Source organism: Culicoides brevitarsis, chromosome 1, assembly GCF_036172545.1.
Source record: "Culicoides brevitarsis isolate CSIRO-B50_1 chromosome 1, AGI_CSIRO_Cbre_v1, whole genome shotgun sequence".
In the NCBI taxonomy this organism is placed as follows: domain Eukaryota; kingdom Metazoa; phylum Arthropoda; class Insecta; order Diptera; family Ceratopogonidae; genus Culicoides; species Culicoides brevitarsis.
The window spans coordinates 42,529,501-42,543,547 of record NC_087085.1 but is presented as its reverse complement, the minus strand read 5'-3'; the positions used below and the strand labels follow the sequence as shown (position 1 = coordinate 42,543,547).

The 14,047-nt window shown below is 26.8% G+C and overlaps 1 protein-coding gene across 1 annotated transcript; it reads left to right on the top strand.

Annotated features, from left to right (window-relative positions):
• The first annotated feature begins 7,403 nt into the window (after nt 1-7,403).
• LOC134837868 (spermine oxidase-like) lies at nt 7,404-13,620 on the top strand. Its single transcript, XM_063853259.1, has 5 exons — nt 7,404-7,672; nt 7,728-8,961; nt 11,212-11,489; nt 11,545-11,962; nt 12,805-13,620. The coding sequence occupies exons 1-5, from the start codon at nt 7,431-7,433 to the stop codon at nt 13,612-13,614; spliced, it is 2,982 nt and encodes a 993-aa protein (XP_063709329.1). The 5' UTR covers nt 7,404-7,430; the 3' UTR covers nt 13,615-13,620.
• The last annotated feature ends 427 nt before the right edge of the window (nt 13,621-14,047 follow it).

Below are 14,047 nucleotides of genomic sequence, written 5' to 3'. Positions count from 1 at the left end.
TACGAATAATTTTTTTTTAATAAAAAATATTTAAAAACATTTGAAATAAATATTAAAATATTTTTAATATTTTATAAAATGAAATTAACAAAAAATTTTTAATTTTAAATTTTTTTTAAAAATAAATTAATTAAAATTTTGAAATGAAAAAATGAGAAAAAATATTAATTAAATTTTTTAAATTGGGAAAATAAAGTAATTAATAATTTTAAAATAATTAAATTAATAATTTTTTAAAAAATTATTTATTTTAATTTAAAAAATTAAATGACTTTAAAAAAATGACTCCAAAAATACTCCTTTCACAACGACAACTTTCATATTATCATTTTTTATTACGAAATTCCTCAACAGAAAAAGAAGACGGAAGAAAACATCAGCGGCAACAGAAAAAAAATATTATTTAGTTAAATTGCATTTCATTGAGTCGTCTTATCATTACTCATTTTCACGGTTGCTTGAATATTTTCTTATCAATGTTGCTCGTCTCTGTTTGGTTTTTCCATTTTTTTTTTTTTGTATTCCGCTCTGAGACCTAACATCATCAACTCACAACAGACAAAAAAAAAAGAGAAAAAAAATAAAAAGGAGAAAGAAAAAATGAAAAGACATTACAATAAAAGCTGTTAAAAATCCTCCGTTATAAATTCAGTCGAGAACGAAGAAAAACCCTTAACAGTCATTTCTTTTCTTTTATCCGCATTTTTTGTGTCTCTCTACATGTGCGCGGCAAAGACAAGACACGTTTTTGTATTGTACATTTTTTGCTGTTCCTTTTTAATATGTATAAGAGTTATTATGCGTTTTTTTTTATGTCGCACAGTTTTTGCTTCTTGCAAATGGAAGATATATGCGAGAAATAATAAAAGACGGAAGAGGTATTCAAAAAGTAAAGTCAAAATGAAATTATTCATGTGATTTATGTGCTAATGCTACGAGGACCATCGATAACGTGGAAAAATTTGCAAAGAAAAAAAAAATTCCAAACGGATTTTGCAATAAAAGAAAGTTCCGGCACAACAGATTTTAAAAATTTCCGTGGCGAAGCGTGACATTTTCAACAAAAATTCAAGATTTTTCATTAAATTTCCTCTTTTCTCCGAAAAAAATCTTTAATCTTTATTTACTTGACAATAATCGCTCTCAAAGTTGCTCCAAATTCCATTAAAATCACGAGATAAGTATCACTGAGACATGCCGTGACACACAAAGGAACTATCACACTTGTACAGCTTCGCAGCAAAAGGGTTCATTACTTTGCTTTTTTTGCCACTTATCGTACGTGTAAGTTCAATCAGACGACAAACGGATAAAATATTTGCACGGAAAAAGGGTTTCGACATCTTAAATAACGACAACGACGACGGTAGAGCGAAATTACGACAGTAATGGAAAAGTATAACGACGCAGAAGACGACGTCGCAGCCTCTGGCGAAAACATTTCATTTAATCCAATCTTGTATTCAGATTTATCTTTTGTTGAACAAAAGAGCGAAACTCATATGCGACGCTTTTCACTATTATCTGGTTCGATGTTCACATGAATCACAGTTTAGTTCAGCATGGCATGGAAGAGATAAAGTTTTACCTTTTGTGTCAAGTTGAATCACTGTCAATGATTAAATGGTACATGATTTTTCGAGGAAAAAGTACTTTGATCTGCGTATTGAAGGTATTTTAATATAATCTCGTGATTTTTATTAAAAAATATACGGTAGAGGGCGTTGAATTGCTCTAAAAGTAAAAATAAAGCGCCCTCTTGCGGATGTTTTTTTATTCAAAAATAATTTAAAATTTATTTTAAAAAATATTCTTTAATATGATCAAAAATTTTTATGATTTTTGTAAATAAAAAATTATACAAAAGAGGGAATTTGAATTATAAAACGCCATCTAGCGGATTTTTTTTTTTTAATTAATTTTTTAATTAAAAAAATAATTTTTTGATAATACAAAATTCTTATGATTTTTTTTAATTTTATTAAATTTTGAGTCAATTTATGAAACGCCATCTAGCGGATATTTTTTTTTAATTAATTAATTAATTATAATAATTATTTTTATTAATATTAAATTAATTTTTATTTCAATTAAATTTGAAATAAAAAATTCAGGATCATTTTTTAAAATTTTATTAAATTTTTAAAATCGTTTTTGGATTTTCTTTTAAAAAAAAATTAAAATTAATTATGATTATTTATTTTCAAATCAATTTAAATTTGTATTTTTAATATGATTAAAAAATCAAAAAATTTTCTTTAATATGATTCAAAATTTTTATGATTTTTGGAAAAAAAATATACAATAAAAGAGACATTTTAAAATATCAAGCGCCCTCTTGCGGATATTTTTTTTTCTATTAAAAATCTGTTAATTTTTCGAAATTCATTAAATTTTTAAATAAATTGAATAAAGTATCTAACGCCTTCTTGTGAAAATAAAGAAAATTTTCTTTAAAATTTTTTTTTTTTATTTTTAAAAAAAATTATTTTATTTTTAAATTTTATTAATTTTAATTAATTAATTTTATTTAATTTAATTAAATTTTTATTAATTCTTTTTATTATTTTTTTACCGCATTTTGAAGAAAAAATGCGGTATTAATTTTTTTTCCATATTAATTTTCAATAACTTTTCACTCATTAATTTTTCAGCTTTTCAAAAAGCTTTCACAAACTTTTCCAATCATATTTAATGCACGCACTTATATTCCAAAGATCATTTCAATTCCGCATTTTCTATTAATGCATCCCAAAAAAAATCTTTAAACAAACACAAAACTTTTCATTTATTTCATCCTATTCATTCATCGTCATAATTACAATAAAATTACAACTCATCATCTCACTTTGTGGAATTGCTTGTCTTTCATTAAAAACACGAGAAAACTCTCCTTTAGTGTTTGAGTTTTGATCATTCATGCAATATTCATGGAGATTGTAGACAAAGATATTCTCATCCGAGTTATGAATTTTAGAATTAAAAAGTTTGTCATCATCGTCATTACACATAAATTAAAATTACCGTTCCATTTTTCATTTTCTTCTCCTTCTTCTTTCACGTTGCCTCTTTTTTCACAAGATGAAGAAGAGAAAAAAAAAGTAAGTACTCGTCTTTTGTTGTTTTGTCTCGTAATTAAATTCATATCTTTTTACTCGGTAATGTACCTTGTTGTTGTTGTAAAAAAAAAGTTTAATGTAGACTTGTTATTTACAGGAAATACTTTGCCATGCCGACAACTTCGAAGAGGAATGAAGAAGGAGGAAAAAAGTGTCACTATGCCACATGTGACCTCATTAAGTTTGTTGTAAAATAACTGGAAAGTAGTTTATTTATAAACAAGTGCCTTAGTTAGAGTACATCAAAGAACTTTTTATTGTGTGTGAGTATGCGTTTGCTGCAATTTTTTGGTCAGTAAAAGTTTTTGTCGCACGTGTTTGAATTAAATTTTAAAGTTAAGAAGATTATTTTAAAGTGACAATTTGAGTTTAAAATTCGGATTTTATATATTAGATGAAACAAATTGACTCATGGTTTAAAAAAATTGCCAATAGATGGCGTTTTATTTCTTTTTGAGTTAAATAAAACGCCCTCTAACGGATATTTTTTTATTGAAATAATTTTAAAAATAGTTCATTAAATATTTTTTTCAAAATTTTATCAGTTTTATTTTTCATTTAAGCTCTTATTAAAAATTTAGGTATCCAAAAAATTATTTTAAAACATCCGTTAGATGGCGCTAAATAAAATAAATATTAGATTTACTTTCAAAGGAAATAAAAAATATTTTTATTTTCGAATTTCATTAAAAAAAAACTTAATTATTTTTTTTTTGTGAACTATTAACCTTGAATTTAATTTAATTTATTAAAAATTAATTAATAAATTAAAAATTAAATTTTTTAATTTTTTTTAGAATTAAGAAAAATTAATTTTTTTTAAATGATAAAAATTATCTAATTTTTTTTTTAAATTTTACCTAAAAATATTTTTATATTTGAATTTCATCAAAAAAAAAAATTAATTAAAAAAATTTTAAATTTTTTATTAAAAAAAAAATTTGTGAACTATTGACCTTGAATTTTAATTTATTTATTTTAATTTAATTTTTTTAATTTAATTTTTTTAATTTAATTTAATTTTAATTTAATTTAATTTTTAATTTTATTTAATTTTGATTTATTTATTAAAAATTAATCAATAAATTAAAAATTATTAAAAAATAAATTTAATTAATTTTTTTATTTTTTTTTTTTAGAAACACGATAAATTTATTTTTTATTTTTTTTAACGATAAAAGTTACTTAATTTTTAAAAAATTTAATTTAAATTAATTTTTTAATTTTTTTTTTCTGAAAAAAATTAAATTAAAATTTTCTTAATATTTTTTTTCTCAAGGTAATAAAGAAAAAAAAGAACTTTCTGTTACCATTTCCCCTTGACAATACCCTTTTAATTTTTTACAAGACTTCCTCATTTTTTTTTTCATGCAAAAAATTTTCCATTCTGATTAAACAATCAATTAATCAAAAAAGTGTTCGGGTGTTGTTGATTGATTTCGTTCTTCGTTATTTCAGACTACTGATCCGTATAATTTTTGACAAGGCGACAGAAAGAAAAATATTTTCCTTGGCAATTTCCTTCGGCAGCATCTTGTATCAAGTTACTTCGATCTCAAACACACACACATGGCAAAAAAAGGAGGAAAATCGAATCTGCATACCAAAGAGAAAGAGAAAAACGAGCGAGATACTTATAAACAGTTACATCCCTAAACGTTTATCGAACATGAAAAACAGATTTTTCTCTTTTATTTTTGATTTTTTTTTTTTTTTTTGCTTTTCATTCAAAAACAGCAAAACAACTAGAAAATTCGAGAATATGTAAAAGTTTGCCAATGGCATCAAAAAACATTAGGATCACTTTGCGAAGACTTACAAGACGGTAGCATGGCTTCTGTACAATTATTTACATTTCCTGTGTGAGTAAAACTCTTGTTTGTATGATGATGATGTCAAAACATATAATTTTCTCGCACTAACACGCCCAAAGCATGTCATTTTGTGTGGATGTGAGTTCAATTTCTTTTGACATCGTCCTGTTCTTTTGACAGTTGTTTTTTCGTTTTTTTTTTCTTTTGCAGCTACTACCTGATAAGTTGGAGATCATTTATCATGAATTCCGTTAAACATATCAATAGCACAAAGGAACAACAGACAAAAGTAAGAGGGTAAGCAATCAAAGTTGTCTGTTGAGTAAATCGGTTTTTAAATGTTTGCACGATTTTTTTTCTCGACGCGGTCATTCACATTGCCGTCAATGTTGAGGTATTCTCGAGAGACTGCCAAACAAATAGACAAGATAGGAGATAAAACAAATCACCTTGACAGATGCCAGACACAAAACCCGAAAATTTGCGTTAATGACTCGACATTTTTGGTGTTTTGCTTTGTCATTTGCAGTTCCCGAGCCTTTGAAGGGCATCTGAAGGGTAAGTTTCTTAAAACGTAGCATTCAATTTATTTCAATTAATTCAAACCAAGCACACCATTTTTAATCATTTTATAACTCAAAACTGCCAAAAAATTGAAACTGAAAAAAAATTTTTTCTTTGACATAGTTTTGTTTTAAAAACTAAATCAAGAGCAAAAAACTGTGTCAAAAACTGTGTCAAAGCTATTTTTGTCAAATCTTGCTCCAAATGGATAGAAATTTGTCAGAGGGCTCTAATTTATCATTTTTAATCATTTTATAACTCAAAACTGCCAAAAAATTGAAACTGAAAAAAAATTTTTTCTTTGACATAGTTTTGTTTTAAAAACTAAATCAAGAGCAAAAAACTGTGTCAAAAACTGTGTCAAAGCTAATTTTTGTCAAATAAAAACTTGCTCCAAAAATGGCTCCAAATGGATAAAAATTTGTCAGAGGGCTCTAATTTATCATTTTTAATCATTTTATAACTCAAAACTGCCAAAAAATTGAAACTGAAAAAAAATTTTTTCTTTGACATAGTTTTGTTTTAAAAACTAAATCAAGAGCAAAAAAACTGTGTCAAAAACTGTGTCAAAGCAATTTTTGTCAAATTTTGCTCCAAATGGATAAAAATTTATCAGAGGGGCTCTAATTTATCATTTTTAATCATTTTTTAACTCAAAACTGCCAAAAAATTGAAACTGAAAAAAATTTTTTTCTTTGACATAGTTTTGTTTTAAAAACTAAATCAAGAGCAAAAAAACTGTGTCAAAAACTGTGTCAAAGCTATTTTTGTCAAATTTTGCTCCAAATGGATAAAAATTTGTAAGAGGGCTCTAATTTATCATTTTTAATCATTTTATAACTCAAAACTGCCAAAAAATTGAAACTGAAAAAAAATTTTTTCTTTGACATAGTTTTGTTTTAAAAACTAAATCAAGAGCAAAAAAACTGTGTCAAAAACTGTGTCAAAGCAATTTTTGTCAAATCTTGCTCCAAATGGATAAAAATTTGTCAGAGGGCTCTAATTTATCATTTTTAATCATTTTATAACTCAAAACTGCCAAAAAATTGAAACTGAAAAAAAATTTTTCTTTGACATAGTTTTGTTTTAAAAACTAAATCAAGAGCAAAAAAACTGTGTCAAAAACTGTGTCAAAGCAATTTTTGTCAAATCTTGCTCCAAATGGATTGAAATTTGTCAGAGGGCTCTAATTTATCATTTTTAATCATTTTATAACTCAAAACTGCCAAAAAATTGAAACTGAAAAAAAATTTTTCTTTGACATAGTTTTGTTTTGAAAACTAAATCAAGATCAAAACTAAATCAAAAACTGTGTAAAAAACTGTGTCAAAGCAATTTTTGTCAAATCTTGCTCCAAATGGATTGAAATTTGTCAGAGGGCTCTAATTTATCATTTTTAATCATTTTATAACTCAAAACTGCCAAAAAATTGAAACTGAAAAAAATTTTTTTCTTTGACATAGTTTTGTTTTAAAAACTAAATCAAGAGCAAAAAAACTGTGTCAAAAACTGTGTCAAAGCTATTTTTGTCAAATCTTGCTCCAAATGGATTGAAATTTGTCAGAGGGCTCTAATTTATCATTTTTAATCATTTCATAACTCAAAACTGCACACAAAGTTTTAAAAATAAACCCATAAACATCAAAAACTCTAACTCCGCCTCTGAACATCGACCACAAAAAAAAACAAAGGGCAAAATCTCAATAAGGATTGATGATTTGGGATTTTTTTTAAATCCTCCTGTAACGTTGACTGTTCGTCGCAGCGGCATCATTAATCGCATAAATATTTACGTGAAATCAGCTGAGAGACATCAACAAAGGCTATCAGTCATTTCATCAAAGGTCAAATTACTTAGAACGCACGTTTACTTATTTAAAATTTATTTTTGCACATTCCATTTGTGAAATCAACCTCAAACGAGAGACACACGATGCGGAACTTGCTTGTGTCAATATTTTTCGCGACAGCTATTGTCAGTTGTTATGCAAGCGATTCAAAAGACAAAAAAGTCGTAATTGTCGGGGCAGGAGCTGCTGGAATTGCCGCTGCGAGAGAACTTTTCAAGAACGGATACAAAAATGTTCAAATTTTAGAGGCACAGGATTATTATGGAGGTCGAATTCGGGAGATTTTCGATGAGGATGGACAAAAAATAGAATTTGGAGCTAAATGGTAAGAAAAGTAAATGAAAAATCAGAAATTTTTCAACTGAAATTTACAATTGAAGGGTTGAAGGTCGACAAGGAAACTCTGCTTATAAAATTCTACAAGATGCAGGAGTTGCTCCTGATCCAGACTCTGTCCCAAATGAAAGTAAATCGAAATCAACTGCAGAGTCAGTTAAAGCTGAGGATAAACTTTATGTTCAATCGAATGGAGATCCTTTTCCCGCTGATGATCTTAAACCCTTTTTCGATGCGATCGATAAAAATTACGATGAGATCAAGAGATCGACTGAACTTTTATCCGACTTCATTCGAAAAAAGTTTGAACCTATTTCAGATGATAAAAAATTACTTGGATTAGCGACAAGTTACGCTCAAATAATGGCAGAAACCGATTCTCCTGCAAGTGATTGGGAACAAACTATCGGAATAGGATTTGGTCAACGCCAATCCTTACCTGGAGGGCAATATACTCCTCCAAATGGCGTGAAACAAGTTTGCGATCTTATGATGTCAGATCTTCCAAATGACATCCTGAAACTCAAAGCTGAAGTAACGAAAATTAACTATGACGCAACTAAACCAATTGTAACTTATTTGGATCACACTACGAATGAAACTCATTCAATTGAAACAGATTTCGTAATTGTCACAGTTTCATTAGGAGTTCTAAAAGCTTCTCACGAAACTCTGTTCCAACCTCAATTGCCCGAAAAAATGACAAAAGCTATCGAATCATTCAACTTTGGTCTCGAAAATCAAATTTACTTGAAATTTAACGAACGTTGGTGGCCCTCAGACAAAGAACTTGTCATCATTTGGCGTCCCGAAGACAAAGCAGCACTTCAACTGAATGATCGTTGGTTGCCCAAAATTGAAGTTTATGCTCCCTACAACAATGATACTCTCATGGTTTATGTAATGGAAAGCGAAAAGTATCACACTGATGATTTAACAGAACAAGAACTGATCGAGAAGATCATGCCGATCATTCGACGTGGTTTCCAACATCAAGGTTGGAGCATCACGAATCCAACGAAAGTTTATCACTCGAGATGGTATGCGAATCCCTTCGTTCGAGGCGCTTTATCTTATCCAACATTGAAATCGCATCAAAATGGCTGCCAAAACTCAGATTTGGCGCCAATTTTGAAAAGTACAGAGGGTAAGGCAAATGTATTTTTCGCTGGAGAAGCAACAAGTCAAAATTATTACGGATCTGTGCATGGAGCGATCGATTCAGGTGTTGAAGCAGCGAAAAATATTATGACAAGCGGTTCAATTGAGACACGAGCATAAGAAAATATTTACATTGTAAAGTTTATAAATATTGCTATCAATGTTTTGATGTAATTGATGTAAACAAAAACATAATAAAAATAAATAAATGAACATCTGCAACGAAAATTTTAATTACTTGAATTAAATAATTGTTTGTTTTTGCAATATTTACAAAAAAAAAATATAAGTTGATAAGAAACAACGCCCTTGAACTTGTTAGGGATGTCAAATATGAGTATTCACATTTTTGTACTCCTCAATATTTTTTTTGTTTTCCCTCCAAAATTTTTTAAATTATTTTGTTTTCAATTATTTACTTTTTGTTTAATTTTATTAAATTTTTAACCAACAAAATTTATTTGATTAAAACTATTTTTCATAAAAATTAAATTTTTATTTATTTTTTTAAATAAAATAAAATAATTTTTTTAGTAAATTTTCAAAGAAATTGATCTGATCTCAAATCAATAAAACAAATATTATTTGATAAATTAAATTAATTAAGTTAAAGTTATTAAATAACAATCAAAACTTGATTAGAAATATCAAAATAATAAAGCTTGAAATTAATAAATAAACTTTTCTCTTGTTAATGGTCAAACTAAAATTTTTGAGGTTACTTTGAAAGATCAATCTCATCCCAATGAGCAATTTAATATCAGCATTATTTCAATTTATTGACCAAAAATGTGAAATTAAATGCCTTAAACAAACAAAAACTTACCGACTTGGTTTCAGCAAATCCGATAAATTCCTCTTTCGAAAACTAATTAGACAAACTTAATTTAATAAATAACAGACAAATCCTCAAACACATGAAAACAATGAAGCTCTCTCTCTCTTGTTGTAATTAGATTTATCGGATATCATGCATACACAACCACGCGCCATTGTGTACAAGTAAATTCAAAATTTGATATCGCAATATTGATTTAACTTTCATCGCAAATCATCTGCATCTGTACATTGTTTTTCGGGTGAAATGCATCATCATCATCTCTTCTAAACCAGTCGACAGATGGATAGACTGTTGATAAGTACATCACGTTTGGTGCTTATTGTTGACCTGTAGGTACCTACGACGAGATGATTAAAATTGCATGCAAGCTTTAATTGAATTTTGATTTATTTATTCTGGGAAATAGATGACATGCAACACACAAAGTGCCAGTGGTAAATATCAGGCATATCAGTTTGGTGCAAGTAAATATTGAAGTTTACTGTTTCCTCTCTCTCTTTCTCTGTTTTTGTTTATTTTTGAGCCGAATCATCGTCATTTGTGACACGAATCGGGATTGTTTATGTATTTTTTGAGAGCGAATTAGAGGATTTTTGTTTAAGTTGCAAAATTGTATTTTTAAGATAAGATAAATAATTTTCTTTTTATATACCTTATTTTTCAAAATTTAATTTTTAAATAATTTTTATTTTTTTTTTTTTAAATTTTTTTTTAATTTTTTCAAACTTTATTTTGATAATTTTCTTCTATTTTTTTAATATTTTAATTCATAAATTTTTTTAATTTAATTTTTTATAATTTATTTTTTTTAATTGAAATTTTTAAATATTTTCGCTTTTTATTATTTTAAATTTATTATTATTTTTATTTTTTTTAATTTATTTTTTATTTTATTTTTTAATGAGATTTATTTTTATTTTTAATTTTATATTTTTTTTTTTTATGTCAAATATTTTTATTTAATAAATTTTTTAAACATTATATTTGTTAATTATTTTTTTTTAATTTTTTTTTAATTTAATAAATTTTTAAAGGTTTTTAAATTAATTTTTTATAATTTATTAGTTTTTATTTTATTTTTTAAATATTTTTTTTAAAATTTTTTTTAATTTTTTTATATTTTCTCTTATTTTTTTTTTATTTTAATTTTTTTTTTATTTATTTTATTTTATTTTATTTATTTATTTTTTTTTTTTTTGAAACACTTTTATTATTTTTAAATTTTAATTTAATATTTTTTAATAAACTTTAAAAAAATTATTTTTTCAATTTTTTAATATTTTTTTATACACGAAATTTTTTTCTGTTCTTGATAAAAAAAAATTCGCTTGATAATTTAAGAAACTCAATTCAAATTTCAATCCGAAGAGAAGTGACAAATTTACGAATCGTAAAAAATTTCATTCATCGTCACCTCGTTATCGCTCTCCGAAAAAAAATTTATTAATTAAAAACTCACACTCACTCATCCAAAAAAGGTTATCAGGCACACCCGAAATCTATCTCTGTAAAATTGATTATGTTACCTAGCAGTTACCGTTCAGTCTTCGAAAATGTTTCCGACAGTGCGAACGACTTTCATCGCTTACCTTCTCGTGATTATCGGCAATTTTGTGCCGCTTCAAGCAGAAAATGACCAAAAAATTGTCGTAATTGGCGCAGGAGCATCGGGACTTGCAGCTACTGCAAAGCTTCTTGAACATGGATATCGCAACATTGTCATCTTGGAAGCGGAAGATCGTATCGGAGGACGAGTTTGGACCGTCAATAATGGCGATAAATTGGTCGAAATGGGAGCTCAATGGTAAAAAATTAACTTTTTTAATTTTTCAATAAAAATTTTTTAAATTTTATTTTAGGATAATGGGAGAAACAGGAAATATTTTATACGAAATGGCGAAAAAACATTCACTTTTGAAGGAAAAAATTGAAAATTTTAACGAAACGTTCGTCAAATCAAACGGAGAGTCGATTCCTGATGGATTTTTTGATGATTATTACGAGATTTTTCAAACTCTTTTGAATAAAAGTGAAAATAATGAGGCTTTACTGTCAAATATCTTCAAAAATCATGTAGAAGAAGGAATTTCTAATCAATTGGAAGCTGAAGACAAACATTTAGTCATGCAATATTTCAAGAATTTAGTTGAATCCGTTACGCCTGCAGTAGATTGGAATCACGAAACTGGTTCGGGTATCAGTTCGTTTGAAAGTTTGCCCGGCAGTACAGCAATCAGCATGAAAACCGGGTTGAATGCACTCCTTTTCATGATTATGGTACGTAAATATACAAATATTTTTTTAAAAAATTATTTTTATTGAACTTTAAACTTTTTGCACATTTTTTAAAGCAAATTAAATTTTTCTTGTTCGAAATTTTTATTTTACATTTTTTTTATTTTTATTTTTTTTTTTGCTAAAAAATTTTCTTTTAAAATTATTTTCGATTTTTATGTTAAATTTTTACTTTTTTATAAAATAAAAATTAATTAAAAAAATTTTAATAGTTAAAAAAAAATAATTTTTTGACATAATTTTTAATTTTTTTAAACATTGAAATAAATTAAATTTAATTTTTATTATTTATTTATTTTCTATTATTTATTAAATTAAATTCTAAGAATTTTTGAAACTTTAAAAAAATAATAAATTTTAATTAATTTATCAATATTTTAATTTAAAATAATATTAAAATTTTTCAAAATTTTTAATTTTTTTTTTAATTTTTCAATATAATAATTATGAGAAATAATGTTAATTTTTTAAAGATTTTTTTTACAGAATTTTAATTTTAAGTTAAATTTTTATAAAAAATTATTTTTAAATCTATAAAAAAAATATTAATTATTTATTTAATAATCATAAATTTAAATTAATTATTAAAAGTTGCAAAATAATTTAAAAAATTTTTTCAAATATTTTTTATTTTTTTTTTAAACTTCAAAATAAATATTAATGAACAATTTTTAAAACGAAAATTAATAAAAAAAAAATTTATACTCTTTTTTAAACTTTAAATTTTTCAAAATAATTTTTAAAATATTTTTTTTAATTCAAAATAAATAATAATTAAAATTTTTCATAACAAAAATTAATAAAAATTTCTTTTTTTTCCACAGAATTCATATCCCAGCTTGGAAATACCCGAAAACTGGAAAGAAATGATCCATTTTAACGCAAAAGCAAAACACATCAATTGGAATCAAGACAAACCTTTCGTTCAATACTCCTTCACTGACGACACAAAAGCAACTCACAACATCGAAGCCGATTACATCATCGTCACAATTCCATTAGGCGTCCTCAAACACGATCGCGAAGAGTTATTTGTCCATCCCCTACCTGAAAAGAAAATCCAAGCTATCGAAAACTTATCATTTGGCACTGTCAACAAAGTTTTCCTTACCTTCGAGGAACAATGGTGGCCCAACGGGACTTTACTTTACACATTATTCACGGAACACGATCTCCAATCGCTCGAACCTTCCGACAAATGGCTTTCCAACATCGTCGGTTTCTTCCCCGAGGAACATTACCCCGCGACACTTTCCGTTTGGTTCGCCGAAAAAGATGAAGTTTCCACAGAATCGCATCTCGACACGGAAATTTACACAAAACTGACGAAATTCATCAAAAAAGTCTTCGCGAATCAAGGATGGAGCATCACGGACCCAATTAAGACGCGACGTACGAAATGGCAACAAGCCACAAATTTCAGAGGAAGCTATTCGTATCGCGGCGTAAATGCATCGAAAGCGGGAGTAACGTTCGCTGACCTTCGAGAGCCCTTGAGAAATCACGAGGGGAAGATAACGGTACTTTTTGCGGGGGAAGCGACGCACGATAAACATTACTCGACGTTGCATGGCGCTGTGGAATCCGGATTTGCTGCCGCTCAAGCGATAATGGATGCGAATAAAAGTGCTTGATTGATGAAAGGTCTGAAAAAAAATAAATAAAATTAGCAGACTAATTTTTTATTTCCTTCTTTCGCTTCAATTCATGTCGAAAAAAAAATGCGAAAAAATAATGAAAAGAGTCCATTTGGGAATAATTACATCACAAGACAATTAGACCACTTTTCTTGTTTTCGCATCTGCTATTTTTTTTTCTTTCACTCACTTTCCCTTCAACTCTCGTATAATTGGAATGAATGAACATTTTTCTAAATTAAAAACAAAGTGTCTGCTTCCATTTACCTTTTTTCGTGTGCAATTTTCTCCGTCTCTCAATTATTTTTCAACAACCGATCTCCAACAAAGTGTCTACTTCGGTGCACGAGAAAGGTACCCGACAATTAAAACCAGATTGCTTTAATGGGTCTGTTTCAACAATAAATAATTTGTGTGTAATTTATTCATT